The sequence below is a fragment of the Abramis brama genome (assembly GCF_963993115.1).
Source record: "Abramis brama genome assembly, chromosome: 16".
NCBI lineage: Eukaryota > Metazoa > Chordata > Actinopteri > Cypriniformes > Leuciscidae > Abramis > Abramis brama.
The window spans coordinates 33,972,977-33,997,297 of NC_139978.1; the positions used below are offsets into that span (position 1 = coordinate 33,972,977).

Consider the following 24,321-nt stretch of genomic DNA (forward strand, 5'->3'; position numbering starts at 1 on the left):
CACATCAGTTGAGTTTAGAGTCAACTTACCATCTTGATCAACTTATATCACATTACCACGTTTAAGGTATGCCATGTCACATTTTTTGCATAAATCACTAATGCAAAGCCTCTTGCACTTTTTGGCTTGAACCCTTTAGTGCATGAGTCTGGTACATCTTAGATGTTAATTATCTGTTAATTTAGACCACTTTTTAACTTTTTATTTGTACTTTAGTCATTGTTTATGTTCATTGCATCTCTTGTGCACTTCCTTCAAATCCAAGCGTTTTGAGTTGATCATGCATCAGAGAAAGGGCCACATTGAAGTGTCCAATCAGTGGATAAGATATTTGCTGAATTTCAAATTAGCATGAGAGCTAATTGCATTCTTGGGTGGTTCAACCACTTTGATCAGGTCTCGGTTTGGGTCAGAGAGGCTGGGACGGCAACAGGCAACAGCTGTGGCACATCGCCCACGAAACCCTCATGAAGGAAGGAGCCATCCTTGTTTTATTTTAGGTCTTTCCACATCTCCGTTCACTTTAGTCAAGGCTTGTGAGAAGCATCTGTCAATGTTTCCATGACAAGTTGTGTAAGAAACTTGCTCGTAAAAATACCAGAATAACTCATGCAGATCAGCTTAATGGGTGTTTAAGTAGAATGGTTTTCCCATCTATAATTATTACACAGACATGAATGGTGTTCTGTATAGTTTTATGGTACACTGCTATGTGGTTGCAAGGTTGGTTTCTGATTGGTCAAAGTCAAAACCACCATCAAATTTTCGGCTTGGGTCAATAAATGTAATACTGTGTCCTAACCAGATGCGTCATGTTGCAACGACATGCAATAAACGGTAACTTTTCCATGTTAATCAGAGTTTTTGTCCAAACCAGCCGCAACAACGATACGTGAAGTTTCTATTTTAGAAACGGTTTCTAATTCTGCAACGTTGCAGCTGAAACAACAACATACAAAGTATGACAATGATAATCTCAGGTACTGATTATGTGCTTTATTTAATGTTAAAAGAATTTATTGTGAGTTTGAATATCATTTTGTGTGACCTTTATAGCCATACTGAAAGCAACAATGGATAATTCACCTCGTATCTTGAAAATAAACTGGAAAAAAGGACATTCAAACTGTGAACTGACAAAGATTGTTTCAGCCACTCAGTATTTATTTTTAATAATGTTAAAATTGTGTGCTTATCCATTTTGTTGTTTATCCACTCCGCCCACACGGTCTTCGGATTGGCTGTGATTTTTGATTGATTTTGTTGCGTCTTGTAGTTGTAATCTGGTGTGGACAAATTGCTTGTCGCTGGGTGGTTTGTTTGCTAACCTTAATGTTTGCCTAGCATGTTTATTCAATATTCTGTTACTCTTGTAAATATGGTTCATTACGCACGCTTAATGTGTTGTGAATGGCGTTTCGTGTCGTCTCTTTGTGAACAGCTGGATGGAGATGTGCAGAGCAGAGTTCAGCATGTGTGGTGTGGATCTTGAACGCTCGGCCTGTTCTGTCAAGAGCCGTTAGTCTAAGAAGAGCTGATCAAACGTGCCCGCATTTCCTACCTCATAATTAGGGAAAGAGCCCCCCGAGGGAGAGCAGTGTGATAAAGCTACTCCCTCTGTCTGTGGGATGCAGTGCTCCTTTTTTTTAATGCAATCTGGGAAAGTGCACAACATATAAATGCATGCGTGTCCTCACTGATCATTTTGGATTGTTCAGCTCAAATTAACTAAACTAAAAGCAACAAATCTGAATAATTGTAATGCTTACGCACATTAAAACCGGCATGTTCACAATTCATGCCTAAGCCAGAAGCATAGCCTACTCAATTGGAAGCAGACATGCGGGTTAATTTCCCAAATCTGTCATGTATACGACATGCTGTCGTCAGTCCCCTCATTCACCACGTCCCCTCCCCCAACTCATCAGCTATTCTCCGATACACTCTTTCAACGCCAGATCTATTCAAAGGCAATGCCACGTTACCTTTGCTTGACCTATGGGTTTGCCACTGGTTTTGGTTTCACATTTCTTACATTCCTCAACTGAAGTCTAGGTAACTTGTGTTTAATCAGTCAAGAAGGAAACAATGGCAAAAAAACGTAGAAGGAAGACTTTGAGTTTACCCTGAAACCTGTCTTTCTGCTCAGACTCAACAGGTGTTGTCATCTTGTAAAAAGAGCAAAGAAACTAGAGATATCATGTTCCCAGAGTCTTAGAAGAAGAAGGACTGCCTCACACAAAGACGTGGGTTTAATCTAGGGCATCAAGGAACCAGATCAGATCAATTTTACACCGCATGTCTGTGGTATTGGGGTCGTCAAACTGGGTTCCTTCTCCACAATACCTGTTTTATACCTGTTTTTAACTGCGGAAACTGCTTATGGGTGACTGGAAGTGGACGTCATGCATTAAAAGTACCAGTAGAATAAAATCACCTGACTGGAGAAGATTTTATTGGCAAAGTCATGAATTGCTATTAATTTAATTAACTTCTAACCATTATGCTAAAGCCTGCTTGTAGTGTTTTTCTTTAGTTTTTGTTTACTATTAAACCTTTTAAACCATCTTTTTCTAACCATAAGTATATGCTGTTATGTCATTTAAGCTACCTTTCAAAAGTTTCGAGTCAGTAAGATTTTGTTTTGTTTGTTTAAACAAATTAATACTTTTATTAAGATAGATTTTTATTTTTATTTTATTACAGGATATTCTTACAAAAGAAGTCTATTTCAAATAAGTGCTGTTCTTTTTCCATCAATGAATTCTTGATCAACATTGATAATAATCAGAAATGTTTCTTGAGCAGCAAATCAGCAGATTAGAATGATTTCTAAAGGATCATGTGACGACTGGAGTAATGATGCTAAAAATTCAGCTTTGATCACAGGAATAAATTACATTTTAAAAATATTTTCAAAAAGACTTCTTTCAAAGCCATTAAAAAACTGCAGTGATGAAGTTAGTTTTTGTAGTTTTGAGCTAATAGGATATTATAGGGTGGAGTTAAGCTGAGTAAGACCATGGTAACATAAATGGTTTGTATTGGTATCATTCATTTTGGTATCAGCTGAGATATTGGCTCAGCTGAAATGTTTGCACTTTTGTTTGAACTTTTACATGGATTATAGTCTAGCCAATCATTTACTTCCACATGAACATTAAGACATTCCAAAGCTCAGGATCACTCAGTCCAGGGTTATATGTCACTGACTGACATCTAGATCCATTTAAAGGGTTTCCCAATAATCCCTACAGGTCATTTAGAAATAGCTGGTTGAACTTGGTGGCAGTAAAACGTTTGCTCTATTGATCCGTGCCTTCGGGGCACAAGCATTAGCCCTGTGTGTCTGTACCTCGGTCTGATCTGTGGGACGAAGCCGTAAGCCTGCCAGACGGAGAGCAACAAGGACAACGTTAACTGTAATCTATCCCATGACAAAGAGCTATTCATAGAGGGTTCAAGCGATTATAGTGGTCGAAGGGGGGGGTGTTTCAACGAAAGGGGGTTAAAAGCTGATAGGGCCGGGGATTCATTCACACACCCCCCTAGATCTGTGATTGTATTCAAATCAAAACACGTCCCATAATGCATTACGGCCCTACGGCCTTCAACTCACATAGGGTGGAACAAAGAAAAACAAGTTCAAGGCCTTTCTCAATACAATCCGTCTTTCTCCATAGGTGCCGTGTGTTATTTTGTGACACATTCAGGCAGTCTGTGCATGGCCGCATTCACGGATGTGACGAGATGTGCAGCTGCAACAATCACATGGCTTTCCGTTGGCCACAGACAATAGAGGGGTTTAGCACCGAGGGATGGAAAAGATCAGCCCGAACAAAACAATATGGGAAAAGATAGAGTAGGCTAAACTAAACTAAACGCTCCATGTTTGCTTTCCACAGCCGGACAGCGGAAGAGGCCACCCGCAGTGAGCGAATCACTGGCGGTGTCGCCTCAGGGAGATTTTTAATGGGGTGGCCAGATGGGACTGTGGAAATCTTAGGGTGGCACCAAGGGAATCAGGGTTTGGCTGGTGGTAGATGTTATAACTACGCATTTTATTTTATTTTATTTTATTTTATTTTATTTTATTTTATTTTATTTTATTTTATTTTATTTTATTTTATTTTATTTTATTTATTATTTTATTTATTTTTTACTTTATTTATTTTTTACTTTATTTATTTTAATATTTTATAATTTATATTTTATATTATGGTATATTTTATTTTATATTTTATATACTTTATTTTATCTTATCTTATTTTATATTTTATTTTATATTATTATATTTTATCTTAATTTATTATACTTTATATTTTATTTTATTTTTAATATTCAAAATGTTATATATATATATATATATATATATATATATATATATATATTATTTATATTTTATTTTAATTGATTTGTTCATTTAAATGTATTTTATCTCATTATCTCAAGCTCTTAAATGTGTGTAATGGACTTTCACATCAAAGCTCAGGATAGTCACTAGCGAATGATTTGGGACTGTGTGTGTTCTTGTGTTGCTATCAGCCAATCAGTGTTGTCATGATGTATAGTCACATGACATTTACAGCTCAGGCGATTGGCTCAAAACCTCATGTACCCAGAACTGAGCACCTGTAAGCAAAGATGGGAGCAAGCAGGTACAAACAGAACTGTTTACCATTTAATTTTTTATTTTTTAAAGAAAAAATATACATTTTGTAAAAAGTAAATGAATTACACTTTTAATTGATAGGGTTTGAGAGAATTCTAAACCAAGACGTGCTTGTTGCTCTTTGAAATTTTAAAGCAAAGTGTTTGGCGTATAGACGTTGAATTATTATTCTAATTTAAACAAAAAAATCTTGGTTGGTTTAGGTCAGTGGGGTGGCGTCACTGTTCGCTTTAGGTTCATACCAGAACATTCTCTCTTGTCGTTGAAAAATGACTCATCCAACGGTTTTCAAAGGAGTCGAAACATGGCCCAAAATACCCCGGAGTGAGTTTTAGTCCTGTATGTCGAGGGAGTTCAGGGCCAGGGGTTTTTGAAAAGGCAATGTCAGAATCCCAGCACCACGTGGAGAAGATCTTTTGGCAGGCGCACGAACCCCCCGCAGGGAAAGATCCTGACTGCTGCTCATATGAGTCTTGCATATTACCCTCCAATCAACATCACCTAGACCTTTCAAAACTCAGTATCTCTGGCCTGAAGTGATGGAGGTAGATGTCACATGGTTAGAAAGAGGTGGGAAAACATTTAAATAAAGCAATAAGCCACTCAGGGTCATGCATTATTGTGATTTTACAACAGAATTATAAATGATACAGAGCTTTTGTAGTTGGATTTATAGTGAATAATGGCATATGCATTGGTAATGGGACATATTTCAATCGTTTTTGGGGGGTTTTTTTTCGTCCTTTCTTTCTAATTTATGTGTAATTGTGTTATTTTACTATATGTTTTATGTGATGCAGTGTTTGTATTTTTGAGCCCGAGACAAATTTCCCTTTGGGACAATAAAGTATACCTGAACCTTAACCTTAACATATAAAGGAAAGCAAAAAGCAAAAACAAAAGAATAGAGGAATGGCTGAAAAGTCAAATGCATGGCAGGGCAGCCTGAAAAATATATATTTTGCTAAATGGGAGAGTTTACAAGATAATATATACGTTTGCATTTGAATTTTTTTTTTTTTTTGTGTGTGTGTATCATAATTGATACATCAGTCTTTTATGGCTCATATAGTATGATATAGTGAGCATATGGAGCTCATGCACCTCAGTTTTATTCAGAGGCCCAAACTGAGCAAAAATGTGCAATTTGCTGCAGATGCTAATATTTATATGGACAAAAAGACATGTGTACCACAACCTGAAGGTGTGTTTTTAGAATTATACTAAAAGGCCATTTACTTGCTAAAAACGTATAAACTATCAATCAGACAAAACAAGGAATGTTGTAGATTGTGTGTGGCAGAAAATGCATTTTGCGACAGGAAGATGAAAGTGCGAGAAAATGCATTTTGCTTTGTCCCTGCATGTCTGGAATCCGCAGGCTCTGATTGGTCGCAGGGGTCCTTGTGACCGGCCATCATGTCAGTATTGACCCGTGCTGAATGATGGACGCGTCTGGAGGAAAATTATGGGGTTGGAGGGGGTCAAAGGTCACCGAGTGCTGATTGGCTGTTGAGGGTTCATCATTGATCCAGAAGGACCTTCTTTGGAATTCATGTTATACACTTGCAACAGTAATTAGATTTTTGTTCATAAATAACTTGCCCTGTGGGGTCATTAAGAGCCCATTCCTGTAGAGATGTGTAATGTTTGTCTCCATGACATCATGACAGTGGGTCTGACAATTGCATTCGATTTTATGCACTTATTATTTTTGTCACGTGTTTTGCTTTTTTAAAGGACTGTGAGTGCGAAGCGATGCTGAATTACACATTTAACCCAAACAGACCTGCATCTGTCACTCAGTCCGAGCTATTGTCTCAGTTCAAATAAAAACACACACTCTCTCTCTCTCTCTCTCTCTCTCTCTCTCTCTCTCTCTCTTTCCGTAATTCAGTCTCACCCGATTCTCTACCCTTTTATCCACTCAAATCAAACCGTTTTTTCTTTTTCTTTTTTTCCTCCAACCCTACATGTAATTTTTCAAAATCAAAGCACAAACGTTTCCCCGTGACCTGCCCCTCCCTCCCTGTGTTTTTGCCCCATTGGGTTTCGACGGCAACTGAATTCAAATCCAAACTCCCACCCCATGTTTTCATCGCTATGGCAACATGAGAGAATTAAGGGGGGGGGCATTCCATTCTGTTCTCATTGATGGACAAACACTCCGTGGCGGGAAAGATTTCAGTGTCCAATAGCAGCATTCCACTTTGCTTACACGTCATGTGTGGTGAGTGTTGATAATCACACAATCAGTGTGTGTGTGTGTGTGTCTGTGTGTCTGTGTGTGTGTGTGTGTACTTGTACAACTATCTTTGTGAGGACCAGTTTGAGTTTTAGACCATTGGAGTGAGGACAAAGAGAGTAAAGTGAGGACATTTTGGCCGGTCCTCACTTTCTGAGAGCCTTTAAAGGCCTGTTTGAGGGTCAAGACTTGGTTTTAGGGATAAGGTTATAATGAGGTTAAGGGTCGGTTTAGGGTAAGGGTTCGGGTTAGGCACTTAGTTGTGATGGGTAAGGTTAGGGTAAGCGAATAGAGATTGCATTGTGTCAATGATCGTCCTCATAAAGATAGATGTACAAGAATGTGTGTGTTTGTGTGTGTGTGTGTGTGTGTGTGTGTGTGCATATAAATTTGTTCAATGTTTAATTGAATGTATGCAAGTCCATTTGGTGTTTGTTTTCCCCATAGTTCCATATTCAGCTAAATGAACTGGACATTGCAGGAAGATTTTTTGTTTAGTTTTTGAGAGAGAGAGATGGTCACATATATTTGTGGAACATCCACCACACCTGCTGTCATAGATACACCCTGTTTTACCCCGGTCTCCTGCTTTAATAACCACCCTCCCCCTCTGACCCTGGATCAGAGGAACCTTTAATGACAGTAAACACACACACCGGCTGCTGCTCTGTGAAAAGAGCGCTTCTGAAGGATGAGATCAGTCAATTATTATCTGTGCAAAATCTCAAACACTCCCCACAGCAGCAGCTCTGAGATTAGTCCGGGCTTAATTGTTAGTCATAGTTAGCTGTTGATACTGTGTGGTGGGTTTGAAAAAATAACCCCTCAGGCGGTGAATTTTGCTTGATTGATTGTTATACTGTTCGTGTTCAGTGGAGCCGTCACCTGCTGAGGAAATGACCCTGTGTTTAGAAGTCAGGATTGCTTTTGTTGTTGCTCAGAGGTTGCTCTTTTTCGGACTTAATGGAGTCTCAGTTACACTACTGTTCAACAGGGTTTTTGCAAGGATGCATTAAATTGAAGTGACAGTAAAAAAATAAATGCTGTTCTTTTGTACTATTCATCAAAGAATACTGAAATGCATCAGTTTCCACAAAAAATATGAAGCAGCACAACTGTTTTCAACATTGATAATAATCATAAATGTTTCTTAAGCAGCAAATAATCATATTAGAATGATTTCTGAAAATTCAGCTTTGATCACAGGAATAAATAACATTTTAAAATTCTATAATATTACCTCTAATAGTTCTGTATTTTTGATTGAATAAGAAACGTCGTATAAACCCCAAACTTTTGAACGGTAGGCTTTTTCTCCTTAAAATATCAACATTTGTCTCAGATGTTTCTTCCAAAAAAACTTTTTTCATTTAATAATTTATTTCATAAAAATAATTTATTTTAGGTCAGTAGTTGTCCTACAGCAACAGTAAAGAGCTATAAAATAAATGTGGATAGCAGCTCAGATCCTTTGTTGCGTTCATTCTGAAATCTCTGGCTTTTGATTGCAGACTTTGGCAATTCAATCCCAATATTGTATGGAAACAGAATAGACATGTCAAGCAGAGAATATTGCAGCACGTTTGATAAAAGATAAAGAGATTTTATAATAACACTGACTTGTTAGAACAGGCCTTCAGTTCTGCACTTTATATATAACTTCAGTCCGCAGTTAACTTTCATGCTGCATGCCACACATGGTCAGAATTGGATGTTTCCTATTGGCTAAGGAGTAGTTTGCAGTTGACTGAGCAACAGATATCACCTAGATTTGTACTTTGTCTAAGGGATATTCATATCATCAGCACAGCTGGTGTGAGAAGAGTTACACACTGAAGTTAAGTACTTGAGTTTAGGGGTTGTGATGCTTGACTGAAGTCTGGAGGTGCAAATCTAGCGCTGGCACACCTGTATGCATCACTGGAGGGTTCAGCGGTATGTCAGACTCCAGGTGTGTTTGGATTAGAGTTCCTCAGCTGTAACGTTTCTGCATTAAATTGTCATGTATTATTTCTGTACTCTACGCAGGGAGCGCGTCCCATCACTGAGGAACTTGGCTTACTTTCAAACTCCGACGGCTGCTTTCCAGCCAAGCGGAAACACACACACACACAGCCGGCATGCACTGCGTTATCAGTGTGTCATCATTTACAACACTGGAATTTGGGAAAAGCAAAGCACGATCAAAATAGAAGGGGAGGTTGAGCTTGAAAAACCAGATTCGAATATCCAGAAGACACGCATATCACCTTTCAAAGAGTTTCTAGTAGTAGACTAAAACTGTTTCTATTGCTTTGAAAGCGATTTGATTGTCTGGCTGCTCCTTTCATATCACATTTCAATAACTCGTGCTAGTGTGGTTTTGTTTTGAGTCTGTGGATATGAGGAAAACAGCTGACCATGTTACATCATGCCGAGAGATGTTCAGATTTCCATGGAGTTGAGCTGCTCTTTCCACATGTTTCCACGTGCCTGTGCAATAAACAAAAACAGGTGGTGCTTTTTACTCCGTGAGCTGAAGCATTTTTTATTTGTCTATCCCCTGGTTTCACAGATGGGTTTAAGCCTAGTCCTAGACTTTAATGCATGTTTGAGCTGTTTAAACTGAAAGCAACTTGCACTAATATATCTTAATATGTCAGTGTCATTGTTTTGTCTCAAGATGCACACCAGTAATGTTTTTTTTCTAAGGCACGTTTATAAAAGCTACTTAAATGTCCTAATTGAACTAAGGCTTAATCCTGTCTGAACCCAGGCCTATATGATTTTGTTGAGTTGTGCATTGCATTAAAGTGATACTTCACCGATTAGCATTAAGCTTTGTATCAGAAGAAACCCGGTGGTATTTTCGAATGACCGTGCTTCCCTCCCTCATGTCCCCCTGAGACGAGAGATTTCTGTATTGTGTGTCTGGAAAAAAACCTCTGATGACACAAAAATCGTCATTTAGTGTCATCGAGGCTTTTTTGTCCAGAGGCGAGAGACTCCGGCCAGTAGGAGGAGCTCGTCCCGCATGTGTTCAACCCGCCCATAGGGGGATCTCACGATAAAACACTGTCTTTTCAGTTTCGAGTCGACTAGTAGCCTAGTTGTATCATTTCTTCCGACATGCCCTCTGTAACCGGTAGGCGTGGCTTGGGAGTGTCCTAGTAGGGCAGCGAAGCAAGTGCATTCTGGGAGTTGTTGTCTTTCAAAATACATTTTCTGGCTTTTCTCAGTCTAGAAGGCACCAACTTCTAAAATAATTTCACATTTCTACTACATAAATTACCCAATTTAAATGCACATTCATCTTTCCAGCGGTGAAATATCCCTTTAATCAATTATATAGCATGAATATTACTGTTGCTTTTATGTAAAATATGATTAGGCATATATTTTCACCTGGTGAAGACAAAGTGGATGGGAAATATTCGGTAAAAGGAGGCCATAACATGGCCATGTTCTTTTTTTATGTTGTAAAACTCTGCACTGTAAAAAAAAATATATATATTTTTCAAAGTTGTAAATAAACATCAGAATAACTTACAATTCTAAACTCTCATCTGTATTCAGTATTAACATATTAAATTCCTCATTGGCTTGTGAAGTAACAGGGCTAAAATAATCCCATTTGGATGTAATGGTTTGCACTGGTTGTTTCAGGTATGCATGTGGTTTTTGTAATAAATGCTGTGTGTCGGGGAGAATTGACATTTATGCATTAGCCTGATGAAAAAAGACCTTGCATTGCATTCACTGGGAATCAAACCCATGATCTCAGAGTTGCTTGAGCGTCAGTTTTGTGTGCTTTCTCAATCTTAATCACGCTGAAGTACTGCTGAATAATTGCTTGTCTCTTTGATTTCCGGGGCAGGTCGTGTGTCATTGAGCCGTGGCGCGTCTCTCCTGGTGGATAAGTTGACTCTGGAGGATGAGGGCTGGTTTGAATGTCGAATTCTCCTGCTGGACCGAACCTCAGATGAGTTTCAGAACGGCACATGGAACTTTCTTTCCATCTCAGGTGAGATAAGAAACGCTTTGAGGTTGTTTCGTCTAATCAAGCGTGCATAATGGCTTTGTCATTGTCATGTCAGAACTATTCATTTATAAAGATTCAAATGAATTGATGAAAAATTAATTCTTTCCAAATCAGAATTTTTGGTTTTTGTCCATCAAGTAATTTTAATTCACTGTATTATGCAAAATTGGAAATTCCAGATGATTATTTATTATATAAAGTCCTGCGAAAAATAATGTGATCAGAACATACAGCCCACCCCTAATGAGAAACAGACACAAAACCATGAGTTGCATGTCAGCTGTGTTGCTTAATCCTTAAAATTAATCTTGTGACAATTAGGTTCCATGGAAAGTGAACATGCATTTGTTTAAGAGCGTGTATATTTTATAATGGTGCTCTAATGTTTCATGTTCATGCCAATAAAGCAGCTGACATTTTTGTATTCTTACGAAAAGGATTAATCGTCTGATTAAAGCAGCATCTGCAGCTCATATAAAAGGCTTTGTTGCAGTGACTAAGAGAGAATTGTGTAATCCGATCTCATATTTCGTGACACTTGCGTCAGTCAGTGTGTATGATGCAGATGATGTTTTGCTCTTATATCAACAGAACTCGAGCATTTTCATCAAAAACTACACAAGCTCTTTGACTTTTGCACTTTCTGTTGCTTACAATCTTTCCACATTGAACTTTGTCTCACACCTTCAGGATGACTATCATCATGCCTTCTGAAAACTCACACACTCTCTTCTTCTGACACCCAAACACACACACTCCTTCAGCACTGATGTGTGAATCCTGTGAAGGGCTCAGACTGGCTTTTAGCATCTGACCGTGTTACTGTAGCATGTACGAGCGATCAGAATGAAGACAGAGGACAGAAGCTCACGCTCACAGTCTGAGTCTCTCCAGTGCGGCCTGTTTCACGCCCATTATATGCACAGTGTCAGCTTACAGCGGCTTTAAAAGCTGTCATTGTGTGAGTGTGCTGGAAAACATGTCTGTGTGTTGACAGGGTTATGGGGAAATAAGATGCGTTTAGGGGTTTTGCCTCACTTGCAAATGTCCATTATTACATAATTGCATGTGTTACGCTTTGAGAAAGTTAAAGACTACTCTACTGTGAGCAAGTGTAAAGCAATGATTTTAGGTCCTTAAAGGGATAGTTCACCCAAAAATGAAAGCCTAAATTCAATCTGTTCATCATATAAAGCAATTGTGTCTCTTCAGAATAATTTAGACTAAACCGCTCAATTCATTTGGATTAGTTTTACGATCTTTTTATGAACTTTTTAAAGCGTCAAAGTGGTAGTTGCGTTGCTGTCAATAGTGAAACAGAAAGCTCTCATATTTCATTCAAAATATCTTAATTTGTGTTTCGAAGATCAACAAAAGTCTTACGGGTTTGGAACGACATGAGGATAATTAATAATGGCAGAATGTTCATTTTTGGGTGAACTTTCCCCTTAAGTGCTGCAGTATGTATCGGTGACCTTATAAGTATCAGAAAATAATATTTGTTATTATCGTATCAGTCTAATTAGTCTAATATTACAATCGTCTGCCTGATTAAGCCAATATTAAAAGTACATATTTAATTAAATAATTAATTTAATATTAATTTATTTTTGTATTTAAATAAATATGTAAATAATTAATTTAATTATTTATTTAATTTATTATTTAATTTATTTTTATATTTTTTATTCATTCTTATTTTATGTATTTATTTTCTCTGTGAAAAATATTAAAAGTGCATATTTAATTAAATAATTAATTTAATATTTATTTATTTTTGTATTTAAATAAATATGTAAATAATTAATTTAATTATTTATTTAATTTATTATTTAATTTATTTTTATATTTTTTATTCATTCTTATTTTATGTATTTATTTTCTCTGTGAAAATGGTTTTGATGGTTATGTCTGCTGTAGCTCCTCCAGTGTTCATAAAGACTCCTCCTGCCTTTCTGGAGGTCATGTTGGGTGAATCTCTCACCCTCCAGTGTGATGCTCATGGAAACCCGAAACCCATCATCATCTGGAGAAAAGATGGCAGTGCCGCTGAGGAACAAGAAGCAGTTCAGGTACACAGCTTTTCAGTTGACTGTGAGTAGGGTTGCACAATATATCGAAATTATCGAAACATCGCAAATGTATATATCGCGATATGCATATCGCAACGGCTTGCAATAACTGGGGTCATGAACAAAAGACAAAGAGAAAATCACTCACTGCTCTCGGCTGAATAACTTTTGTAGCTTTAATAAGAATCAGTATATTTTTAATTCATACAGTGAAAACTAAGCAGTGTTTTATTTTTACATTTGATTATTCAGTTTCTGTTAAATAACCCTAATGTAGGATAACCTGAACCCCTAAACCCTGTGGTTTACACTGATGTTAAAATAACACTTCTTATGCCACAGTAAAACACTGATGTTCACTTTCAGAAGTTCAGGGATGTTTTCTTGTCACAAAAAGAATCTGAAACACATGTAGGTTATATAATTTTAAATATATTTTAAAGATAATTTAAGTTTATTTTACACACTTTAAGCATTATCGTATCGCATATCGAATATCGCATTATTTAATGAGTTATCGCATATCGCAATTTTCTTCAATATCGTGCAGCTCTAATTGTTAGTTGACCGACGGTTCATAAAGATAATTTATATTCAACAGAATTCCAAATCAACCCTGTTTGCTTTTCTTAATACATGAGTAAAATACACCTAAACATTAATTTCCCTCAACAGGTACTCAATGAAACCTTGTCTTTAGCCAAGGTTACCAGGGAAACGGCAGGAATATACAAGTGTCACGTATCCAATTCAGAAGGGAACCTTACCTACACCACCCAGCTGCAGGTCAAAGGTCAGTTACACACCACGTCTTGCCCACGTGGGCGAAGAAAGCCAGCAGCTTGTAAATAGGCTTGCAGGGTATTAAGTGTTTACCTTAAGCAGCATTTGGTATGAGAACATTGGAGTCTTTGATGCGGTTGGATTTGTGTGCATAGTCAATAACCTTAATCCCAGCTTCATATGGTTTGCAACTGGCTTGGTTCACATTAAGAACTGTTGTGACTTCCATTTAGCTCAGAAAATATGAACTTTCTACCATGCAATGGCCTCTTTAAATCAGATTTGAAAGATTTTCAGCTCTAAACGTGTGTGTGATGTGCACCATGAAAGATGATAAACATGAAGCAAATAAAATGCATCAATGAAAGTTCCTCAATTGCATGATGATAAAGAATATTGTTTTTTGTTGATCGCACAACTGCAAAGCGAATGCTAGCATTGCAATTCTGTTTTTTTATAAAGTATGTCATCTTCTGTGCATTGGACAGCAAAATGCTATAGTATGTGGTTGAAAACCTAGACAGTATCTCGCATTAATTTTTTTTCACAGCATAAGAATTTAGAGTGACTTTTCTGGCAAACTGTAGTGTAATGAAATGGACAAACACTGCCCTCTTTTGGTGGGAGTGCTTTAACACAATGCATTTGGCACTTAAGCCTAAATCTCACCCCTGAACAAACAACCTCCTCAAATCCAGACGCCCATAAAAGCTGATTACATTTTATGCATTCAGTCTCACATGCATGCTTTTATGCATTCTTTTGCTTTCAACCAGGTCCTCCAATTATCATCATTCCCCCTGAGGACACCACTATGAACATGTCCCAGGATGCAATTCTGCAATGCCAAGCAGAAGCGTATCCTTCTAACCTCACATACGAGTGGTGGAAACAAGACCAAAACGTGTTTCACATTGAGTAAGTGACCTACCAGTACAAGAGCTTAGATAACATTATGACACTGGAATTCTGATTGGACAATCACAGCATTCTGCCATCAAATATTATTGTATAATTAATGATGCGTTATTTTCACATAATTACAATCAAAGCTGAAAATGAAATATTCATTTATTTATTTGTTTAGTAGCCTCTAATTATTTGGGTTAATTACATTTATTAGAAATAATATTAATAGCATTTATTGTCATTGAACTGTGTAGTTCAGTTATGGACTACACTAAAAATCTTTACTTATGTGTCCTTGTTTTCTGTTTGCTGATGCATGTTTGTGTTTACAGAGTTCTGAAATCACGGGTAAAAATCCTAGTGGACGGGACACTCCTCATTTCAGGTCTTATACCTGAGGATTCTGGGAATTACACTTGCACACCCACCAATGGTCTAATGACTCCGCCCTCTGCGTCTGCCTACCTCAAAGTTAAACGTGAGTGCTTTGCAATTTATTGGTTCTAAATTCTTTCTTTTTGAAATGTTAAAATCTCATCTTCATGTATACCAGATAAAATGAGCAACAGAAGATTAAAGATTAAAATTAAAGGGGTCCTATTATGCTTTTACAACTTTCTTTAGCGTGTAATGCTGCTGTTTGACCATGAAAAACGGCTTCAAAGTTACAAAGCACAAAGTCCCTCTAAAGGGAGTTTTTCTATATATATATTCTTATTCTGAAACGGCTCAGTTGTAGCCTTGCGTTTTCTTCCTGGAGCAAACATGTCACAGTATTCCTCATTTAAATAATTACCGCCCAAAGCATACGCAAAATAAAGGGGAGGGGCCTGGTTGAGTTATTTAGTAGTGTTTTCCAAACACACTTGAAGCGCTACACCAATCACAACACACTGATTCAGCCGACCAATCAGAGCATTGCACTTTTCAAATGGAAGGGACTTCATTGAGACAGGAACTAAACAGAGTGTTACTGACAGACTGAGAACTCAGGAGCTGCAACTATGTAAAATATGTGAAAAATAATGTGTTTTTTAAACATTCAAGCATGAAAACCTATTCTTGTAGATGCCAAAAACAAGGCATAATAGGTCCCTTTTAATATAAATGCCTGATTTTCTTAAAGACCCTGCACGAGTGGTTCGGATGCCCCGTGAGACTTATCTTCCTGTGGGAATGAGGGGAAAGATCGAATGCCCAGTTCAAGCCGAGCCCCCTATGCTGTATGTTAATTGGACCAAAGATGGAGCATCCTTGGACCTGGAGCAGGTACTGTGTATATCATCAAGCATCTTATTTAATTGTGACCCAAATTACATCATTTTATACTCTTCATCTCGATTGGTCAGTATCCAGGATGGATGTTCAACTCAGAGGGCTCAGTGTTCATAACTGCAGCAAATGATGATGCAGTGGGCATGTACACCTGTACAGCCTATAACAGTTACGGGACCATGGGCCAATCAGAACCTACCAAAGTTATCCTGAAGGTGAACACCATATCTCTAGAATGGAAAATAATTTGACAAGTCACCACATAGTGAAATTCATTATTAATGACTGACCTGACACCTGAGTTGCTGAGAATTTATTTGCAATCTGGTGGTCCATAGGACCCCCCTTCATTCCGTGTCTCGCCCCGTGCCGAGTACCTACAAGAAGTAGGTAGGGAGCTGGTGATACCCTGTCAACCTGAGGGAGACCCCCTCCCTAATATCACATGGATTAAAGTAAGTTGTTTTTTAGGTTTTTAATCCCAATAACCTTCAGATGACCATGATTTACAACTTGCCATTGCAAATATTTATATGTGTGTTATTTAAATGTGTGTATTTAAAGGCTAATAGAGTAGTAGACATGGATTTAAAGCCTCAAATGGTATAAACATGCTTCACTCAAGTTTCTTTCTCATCTGCTTTAGGTTGGTCCCGCCCCTCGCTCTCCGTTTACAGTCCTATCCAATGGCTCTCTGGTTCTGCGTCCACTGAGTAAGGACCACCAGGGGGCGTGGGAGTGTCTTGCCTCCAACCGTGTGGCCACTGTCAGTGTGGCAACCACGATTTTAGTGCTAGGTGAGAGGAACAGGGAATAGATGCCTGTTAATAAAAAGAACCCGTATTTACCTATAGAAAAACAAATGGGACAGAACTTAAATCTATTATCTGTTCTGTTTTCTTCAGGCACAAGTCCCCATGCTGTTACCTCCGTGTCTGTGGATCCAGGGATTAGTCAGGCCAATGTGTCCTGGGAGCCAGGCTTTGATGGAGGATACACTCAGAGATTTACTGTTTGGTAAGTGACCTCAAACTGAATGCATCAGCTGCACTAGATTTGTGTGTGTATCTTATTCAGTTATCTTTATTTTCTAGTTTTACTATCTGTGTACTGTTGTTGTTGTTGTCTGTTTTTTTTTTGTATTTTGTTAATTTAAATACACAGAACTTAATACTTGAAAGTTTAAAATACATATTAATTTGTTTATATGATATTTTTCTACTTTCAAAATGAAGAATCGTGTTCAGTAGCATTGTCTTGCTGTATCATTGAAATGATTTTGAGAATCAATTAATTTTAGTAGCATTTCAATCGACCACTGAATTTTTTAATTGTAACTATCATCATTTCTCTCTCTTTATCAGGATAAAGCCCACTGTGAGAGGAAAACATGAATGGGCATCAATCCCTGTGCCAACATCGAAAACTTCCCTGCTGGTGACGGGTCTGCAAGCTGTCACTAGTTACCAGTTCAGTGTTCTTGCCCAAAACAAGTTGGGCTCTGGCCCCTTCAGTGAGATTGTCACCATTACGACACTGGGTGAGCAAAACATTTTTTTATATATATACATGCAAAATCATGCACTTTACGAAGTCTCCAATTAGCTCTACACATACAGACACATATCTTATACATGATATGTCATGTCTAAACCTCCAGGTTTAGACTGTCTATAGTTTCTTTGACAGATCTGTATTCCCTTATTTGATTCAAAGCATTCCCTGGTGGACTATAAAGTTATTCCAAACCTGTGGTCCAAGATTTATGATGTAGCATGCTAAGGTAAACCCTTTCATGTTTTTTTCATTGCAGCACCTCCAACAGATGCTCCCAGTGTGGTAACCACCATTGAAGTGTTGCTCCCTCCCACCTTGCTGTCAGCCAATCGTACATCACTGGGTGTTTTGCTGCAATGGGTGCCACCTCTAGAAGAGTCTCCACCATTAACTTCATTTGTACTTCTAGCAAAGCGGGGAAAGGGGGAGTGGGTCACTATAGACAGAGAGATTGCTGTCAATGTGACCGAGTTGATTGTACAGGGACTTGTTAAGGTAAAACGTTTGAAATATTGGGAAAATGGCAGCTTGGTGTTGAATGTCCCTATTCTATGCCATTTGTCTTCACTCGATGGTTAATTTTCTCTTCATTTATTTCCACAGGACTCCAACTATGAGCTGTGTCTTCTGTCTCGCAGAGACAGATTGGTTAGTGTGCCCAGTGACTCAGTTGTCATCTCTACTGAAGGTGAGGCTAAATCAGAATGAGGCTTAGAGAAACTACAGACTTAATAAATATAATTGAATATTAATATGATTTAATATAATAAATAGAAGTGGTTCAGCAGTTCACAAAACTCACGGTTCAGATCATAGGTTTTTGAATAATTTTTTGGATCAGCAAGAAAAAAAAATGAAACCATATATATACCATTAACTATATATATACCATTAAACCATATATATACCATATATATACCATTAACTTCATTAGTTAGGTAAGTTGCAGTGGTATTAGGGTACTTAAAGTCTGCTTTAAGTAATAAATGCAAAGCAAAGTTACCCCACCCCCCAATATATATATATATATATATATATTGGGGGGTGGGGTAACTTTGCTTTGCATTTATTACTTAAAGCAGACTTTAAGTACCCTAATACCACTGCAACTTACCTAACTAATGAAGTTCAAACATTATTAAATACAACAGTCAGTAAAAAAACAAAAAAATACAGTAATTACAAGCATGTAGATAAATACAATATAAAAAGCTACAAATAAAGTAAGGTCTAACTGTAGTATTCATGTCAGGTATCAGAAATGTAATAATTAAATGTAAAATAACACTATAGTGTTCACTATATAAATTTAACATAGCTTAATCTTTGTTAAAGCTTGTTGTTTGAATAACATTAATGACATTGACAACAGCAGGTGTTTATTTGCTGCTGTCACTTTAAGACCTACTGCACGGATCCAATATAATGGTACACATCCAATTTCTTTCTCAACTCTTTACGTTCACTTAAGACAACGACTGTGTCGACGAGAGAACTTGCCTAGACAGGTATTTTGACATAATTTTGTGTGTGTCCATCCAAGTGCAAGGAGAGGCGAAAGAGGAATCAATCTAAAGATAGCAAGCGAGTACCGATTTAAATTCTTTTTTGCCTCTTTTAGTGCTGGAATGGTTTAAAATCTATTGAATGTGTAAACTGGTAAGACAAAACACATACAAATGATAAACTTTCACTCTATGGTGGTTAAACTTGCAATTAATCCGCAAATCACATGCGTGCTGAACCGTTGGCTCCTGGTCTGTACGGATCACAGATCAACTACTATCCGTTTAAACCGTAATAAATAGAAGGTTCAAGAAGTAAGAAATGTAATATTGGTATAAATTAATTATGTTTAATTGTTAATTGATTTATTATATTATTAGAAGGTAACATGTAATGTGTGGCCCTAAGGTATGGAGATGTATCCGGCAGCACCCAGTCTCCTGGCCTTTGTTCCTGAGCCCCTGCTGGCTGGTGTGATTGGGGGTGTGTGTTTCCTGTTTGCTGCCATCATCCTTTCTCTGGTGACAGCCTGTGTTATGAACAATAGAAGGGGACAACGGCGAAGGAAAAAGAGAGATGGTAAAAGCAGTGATGAAGATTGCTGATTTTGAATATGAAATTTTTGTTGAACAAAGTACACCACTATAAAAACATCTTAAATCTTTTTGCGTGCTCTTGAAGTCATTTGGGGCTACAACATTCAGATACATGTATTGTGTACTTAATGAAGAGTTAAAACATTACTCAAAAGACTTAAGTCAATTCCTTAAGGCCTTTGATGCATTATCAATCGCTATGACCATATAGACATTTAATGCCTCAAAGACTGATACTTGACACATTTGAAGTGATGTATTTGTTCTCAGCCATCAGTGGTATTGTCATGCATGGCATCTCTGTTTTTGTTGAGGCTGCTTTTGTTTTTGGCACTTTGTCATCTTATGACTCATTATCTGTGGCATGTTATGAACTTTGCACCCTCCCCACCATTTCAGATATCCCCTCTGCCTTCCAGAAGAGTTCGTCTCCACAGTAAGTGTCCTTCCTTGCTATGCATGTATCATTCCTATGCTTCTCCATCTTTGTCACTGTACTAATATGGGTTTTTGAAATGACAACCTGAAGGGATGATACATTTGTTTCAAACATATCTCTATTTGTTCCCTAAATGTTCACTTGTCTTCTTTCTCCTCAGAGCTCACTCGCCTTCTGACAGTCCCGACAGTGTGCTGAAGTTAAAACTGTGCCCTCCTTTAAACTTCTTCCCCAACTCATCCTCTTCTGATCGCTCAGACCGTTCCTCCTTTGATAAAGGCAGCCGCAGTGAGTACCAGGATCAGAGAAAGCAGCTTCTGTCCTCATCCTCTCCACCTCCACGCTACACCCTATGTGAGAGCCACTTTGGTGGATCTCCCTCACCCACATCTGCTATTGAGTCCATAGCCAGAAGTCCTGATGGCCGCTTCGTTATCCAACCTGACCTAGAAAACTCCATACCAACCCACATCAAAGAGAACCTCAAAAAAGAATTCCCACAATCACCTGGTAGAGGGAGTAACGTTGGAACTTTTAAAGAGTCCAACCAATCAAATCCTGTAAGTTCAGAGAGGGATGGACAGAGAGAGAATCTGTCAGCATTGACGGTGGACCCTCCAGACCCAGAGAGACCCCATCACTCCCCTGGCAGGGTGAAGGCAATGGCCAGAAACTTTTCCCGTCATGGTTGCTTCTACTCTGATGATGAGCAGGGCTGCTCTGAGGCCTTGTTGGAGAAGGCCAGTTTTTATTCAGACTGCAGTGAAAAGAGGGTGAGTGACTCACTAAAAAAATGCCGGAGTGCCAGTCATAGGGAGGACATATTTCCCAGCTTAACCAGGAGAGCCCGAGCTTTGGAGAGAGAGAGGCTGCTCCACCAGGCACAATACCAGCCAATCAATGGAGACAGCCAGCTGACAGAGGACAGCACTATGGTGACTCAACTGGATGGTGAAAGAGAGAGGGACAACTTAAGCAAATGTTTAAAGCTGGTGAAGGAACGTGAGCAAATGGAGAGGGAGCTAGAACACTATACGGCCAGCCGAAGGGTACAGGCACATGAGCAACAACAGAGGCGGGCCAAGTCTGCAAGTCCCTTAAGAAAATGGACAGGTGATGAGTTTGAAGACCCTATTTGGAAGCCCCAAGATATACATTTACGACAAAAAAACAGACCCAGAAGCCTGGCCCAGCGTGTATCGGACTATAGGAGGGGCTGTTATTTTGGCAACACCAGTAGTCCCTTGGAGAGACTTCCCTCTTCGTCTTCCTCACACATCCAGTGGGACATAAGCCCTGTGACATCCCCCACCAGCCTGGTGCCAGTGCAGAGCCTTTCTGAAGGGAACACACCTCATTCACTCTACCCTCACACACGTCAACAAGGCATTGCCGATCTAGAAGATTCATTGGCAACAGACGTCTCTCGTTCACCAGCCACACAATATACCTCTCTCTCACTTTTCTCTCCTACCAGGGACATACCCTCTCCCAGTAAAACCAACCTGAGTGGGGCACAAGCTAGACACCCGGAAAGTCACCTGGAAGAGGAGCAGGAGCTGCCCAACAGGACTTTAGTTCAGGAAAGTTGGTTGCAAGAAAGAAAAATGGAAAAAGAGGCTCCAGCATTTAGATCAACATCCACTGCTCGCTTGAATCCTCAACCATCTGAGCTGCACCAAATGGTGGCAGGAAGAGATAGAGATACTAGTCCTAACCGACATTTCCTTGATCCCATGATTCAAAGCGTCACAGGCCCAGAGGAAGTAAGGGCCGTTCAAAAAGACAAACTGAGTCATAATCCATCAGGTTGCTCTACATTGCCCTATGATCATCAGAAAGCAGGAGCAAAAGGAAAAGTGATAGTAAGTGGTGATTCCAGCTCCATATTGCCTTACAATGAGCAAGAGAAAGAGGGTATCAGGGCTCGATCCCGAAAGAGTGACAAATGTGTTCTCAGTGAAAGCCCAAGTCGAATATCACACCTGACCCTGTTGGAAAATGAGGCAGGAAGTGATCAGTCAAATTTATCGAGAATGTCAGAATCAATGAAAGCTAAGCTTGCTCCCCAACCAGACCGGATGTCCCCACTGCAGACCAGCACTATCCTGGAATACCTGAGTCTTCCGGGTTTCATTGAAATGAGTGTAGATGATCCTGCAGAAGTGACTGAGCCTTCGGAATCTGTTGAACCCAGTGTTGAGCCAGAAACTAGGGCACTGTTAAGAGATGAGCCTGACGTTGTGCCCAAAATTTGGGAAAAAGATGGTCAGGAGCACTCTGGGACCAATATTAGTCATCACAATGGGGCTGTTCATGACCACAGAACCCTGAACGTACCAGTGGGACACCATAAACCTGGAAGTATTCCGATTTCTGACCCTTGTTCACAATTAGAGGCAAAAGATACATGTGTTAAATCAGGCATCTCAAACACAATCAAGAAAGGTTTCTCACCATCCAAAGAAAAGGAAAAGAGTTCTGAGCCTTTGGTCTCTCAGAGTTTAGGGCCTCAAAAACGAGAAGTTACACAGCATGGTCAAGCACAGACATTAATTAACACGGCTAAAAGCATGGCAGCAATTGTTTCCAAATGTCAAGACTCTATATCTGAACAATATCAAAGATATCAGGCTCAGGGTGACCGGACAAACATGATATCCTCACGGATCTATCCAGGTCCTATGCCTTTCATGAAGAAATCAGTCAGCATTGGTCCCTGTAGGACCCTCTCTGGAGTCGGGCAACCACGTCAATTCCTTAAGAAGTCCATTAGTTTAGGTTCTAGATGGGAACATTTTGAAAATCCAAGAGCTTATATATCTGAGACTTGTTACAGGGATAAATTTCCCCACCCAGATATAAGGCTCAAATCTTACAGTCTGGGTCGTACCCCTGCACACTACTATCCCATGTCTGGCCCATCATGGCGAGGGTCAGTGCCCTGTCAACCTCCTACCAGCTACAGTTTAGAGAGACGTAAGCATATTGAGAGATCTGACATGACACCTCCCTACCACACACCTGTTCCCTCAGTCCCAGATCCACCACAACACATGGAATCGTCCCTTCCTTCCAGGAGAGAGTCAGATCCACGTCGACAGGCAGCGGTCTTTCAGGATTTCTCTAGGTGGCCACTGACTTATCAGGAAACACTTAGGTCAGTTCAGCATAAGTATGTCCCACAAGAACCTCCTCGACCTTTTGTTCCACCCAGATCAGTGGCCAGGGTGGACTACCTGCAACCTGCAGAACACAGAAGGTATCCACCAAGGCCTTTCCTCCCCAGAGGTTACAGCTGGCCCTCACCATATCATACATCCTTCCCTCTACGAGAGCAAGACATTCCGAGAGAGGTGGACAAAGGGATGGGTGCAGTTAGGGGCTGTACAGAGACAGAAGGCCGGGATATAAGAGGTGATGGGGGAAGAGCCAGTTACGCCAGCCAGAGCAGTGGAAGGGGTAGTGTGGGACCGTATGGTCACCTACGCCAGTCTCTCTCTATCACTCCAACCTTACTCAGCTCGCCAGAGACCACCGAAGAGAGCGAGAGGCTCAGGACAGATAAAGACCTGAGAGAACGGAGGTCCAAAAGGTGAAGCTGATACACATATACATGAGGCAAGACCTCAGCACAGACAAACTAGAATAGTTCCCAATGTCTTATTTTGCTTATGTACAAAATGACAGTGATATAAATGTGTATAATCTCACTATGTATTGTTGCATGTGTGTGTGTAGAAGAAATACCTCAGTAGATGAGAGTTATGAATGGGATGCTGCGGAACACTCTGTGGATCTCGACATCCTGGAGGCCATGAAGATGGAGCGGCCCCATGCAGGCTTTGGGCGAGGCAGGGAATTTAGGCAAGAACGCCCCCGCTCCACCGCTGGCCTCCAGGACTTCCCGAGTAAACGTAAGAACACTTGAGCTTGTCTGTTTATTTCCCACATCAAATATAATGGCAAATTAAGTTTCCCCTGAACTTTATCCGTCCTCCACCCCCTCCTCCTCCCCCTCCTTTCCTCTCCTCTCAGGCCTGTACACCATCAGCCCTCCCTTAGTGTCCCAGCCTCCTCAGCACCGGTATGGTCGTTCCCTCAGTGAGGCTCGCTTCAATGCCCTGCGACAGGAGTTCCAGGAGTACCGAAGAGCCCAGGAATCCTACTCCCGAGACCCCTGCACCCCCCCTGACCCAGACTCTGACTCCAGCTCCGCATTGCTCTGAAAACCTTACCTTGGTCC

The 24,321-nt window shown here is 39.6% G+C and overlaps 1 protein-coding gene across 1 annotated transcript in view; it reads left to right on the top strand.

The window, feature by feature from the left end:
- igsf9b (immunoglobulin superfamily, member 9b) overlaps nucleotides 1-24,321 on the top strand; it is a 43,606-nt gene that overhangs the window by 18,051 nt on the left and 1,234 nt on the right. Inside the window, exons 4-21 of the mRNA XM_084087191.1 lie at nucleotides 10,774-10,920; nucleotides 12,859-13,010; nucleotides 13,686-13,803; nucleotides 14,570-14,711; nucleotides 15,035-15,180; nucleotides 15,829-15,971; nucleotides 16,052-16,192; nucleotides 16,316-16,432; nucleotides 16,624-16,774; nucleotides 16,883-16,994; nucleotides 17,342-17,517; nucleotides 17,791-18,029; nucleotides 18,138-18,222; nucleotides 19,449-19,619; nucleotides 20,036-20,072; nucleotides 20,236-23,670; nucleotides 23,817-23,992; nucleotides 24,114-24,317. Coding sequence (XP_083943317.1) covers nucleotides 10,774-10,920; nucleotides 12,859-13,010; nucleotides 13,686-13,803; nucleotides 14,570-14,711; nucleotides 15,035-15,180; nucleotides 15,829-15,971; nucleotides 16,052-16,192; nucleotides 16,316-16,432; nucleotides 16,624-16,774; nucleotides 16,883-16,994; nucleotides 17,342-17,517; nucleotides 17,791-18,029; nucleotides 18,138-18,222; nucleotides 19,449-19,619; nucleotides 20,036-20,072; nucleotides 20,236-23,670; nucleotides 23,817-23,992; nucleotides 24,114-24,304 — 5,879 coding nt within the window. The 3' untranslated portion in view covers nucleotides 24,305-24,317. The remainder of the gene's footprint in view (nucleotides 1-10,773; nucleotides 10,921-12,858; nucleotides 13,011-13,685; nucleotides 13,804-14,569; nucleotides 14,712-15,034; nucleotides 15,181-15,828; nucleotides 15,972-16,051; nucleotides 16,193-16,315; nucleotides 16,433-16,623; nucleotides 16,775-16,882; nucleotides 16,995-17,341; nucleotides 17,518-17,790; nucleotides 18,030-18,137; nucleotides 18,223-19,448; nucleotides 19,620-20,035; nucleotides 20,073-20,235; nucleotides 23,671-23,816; nucleotides 23,993-24,113; nucleotides 24,318-24,321) is intronic.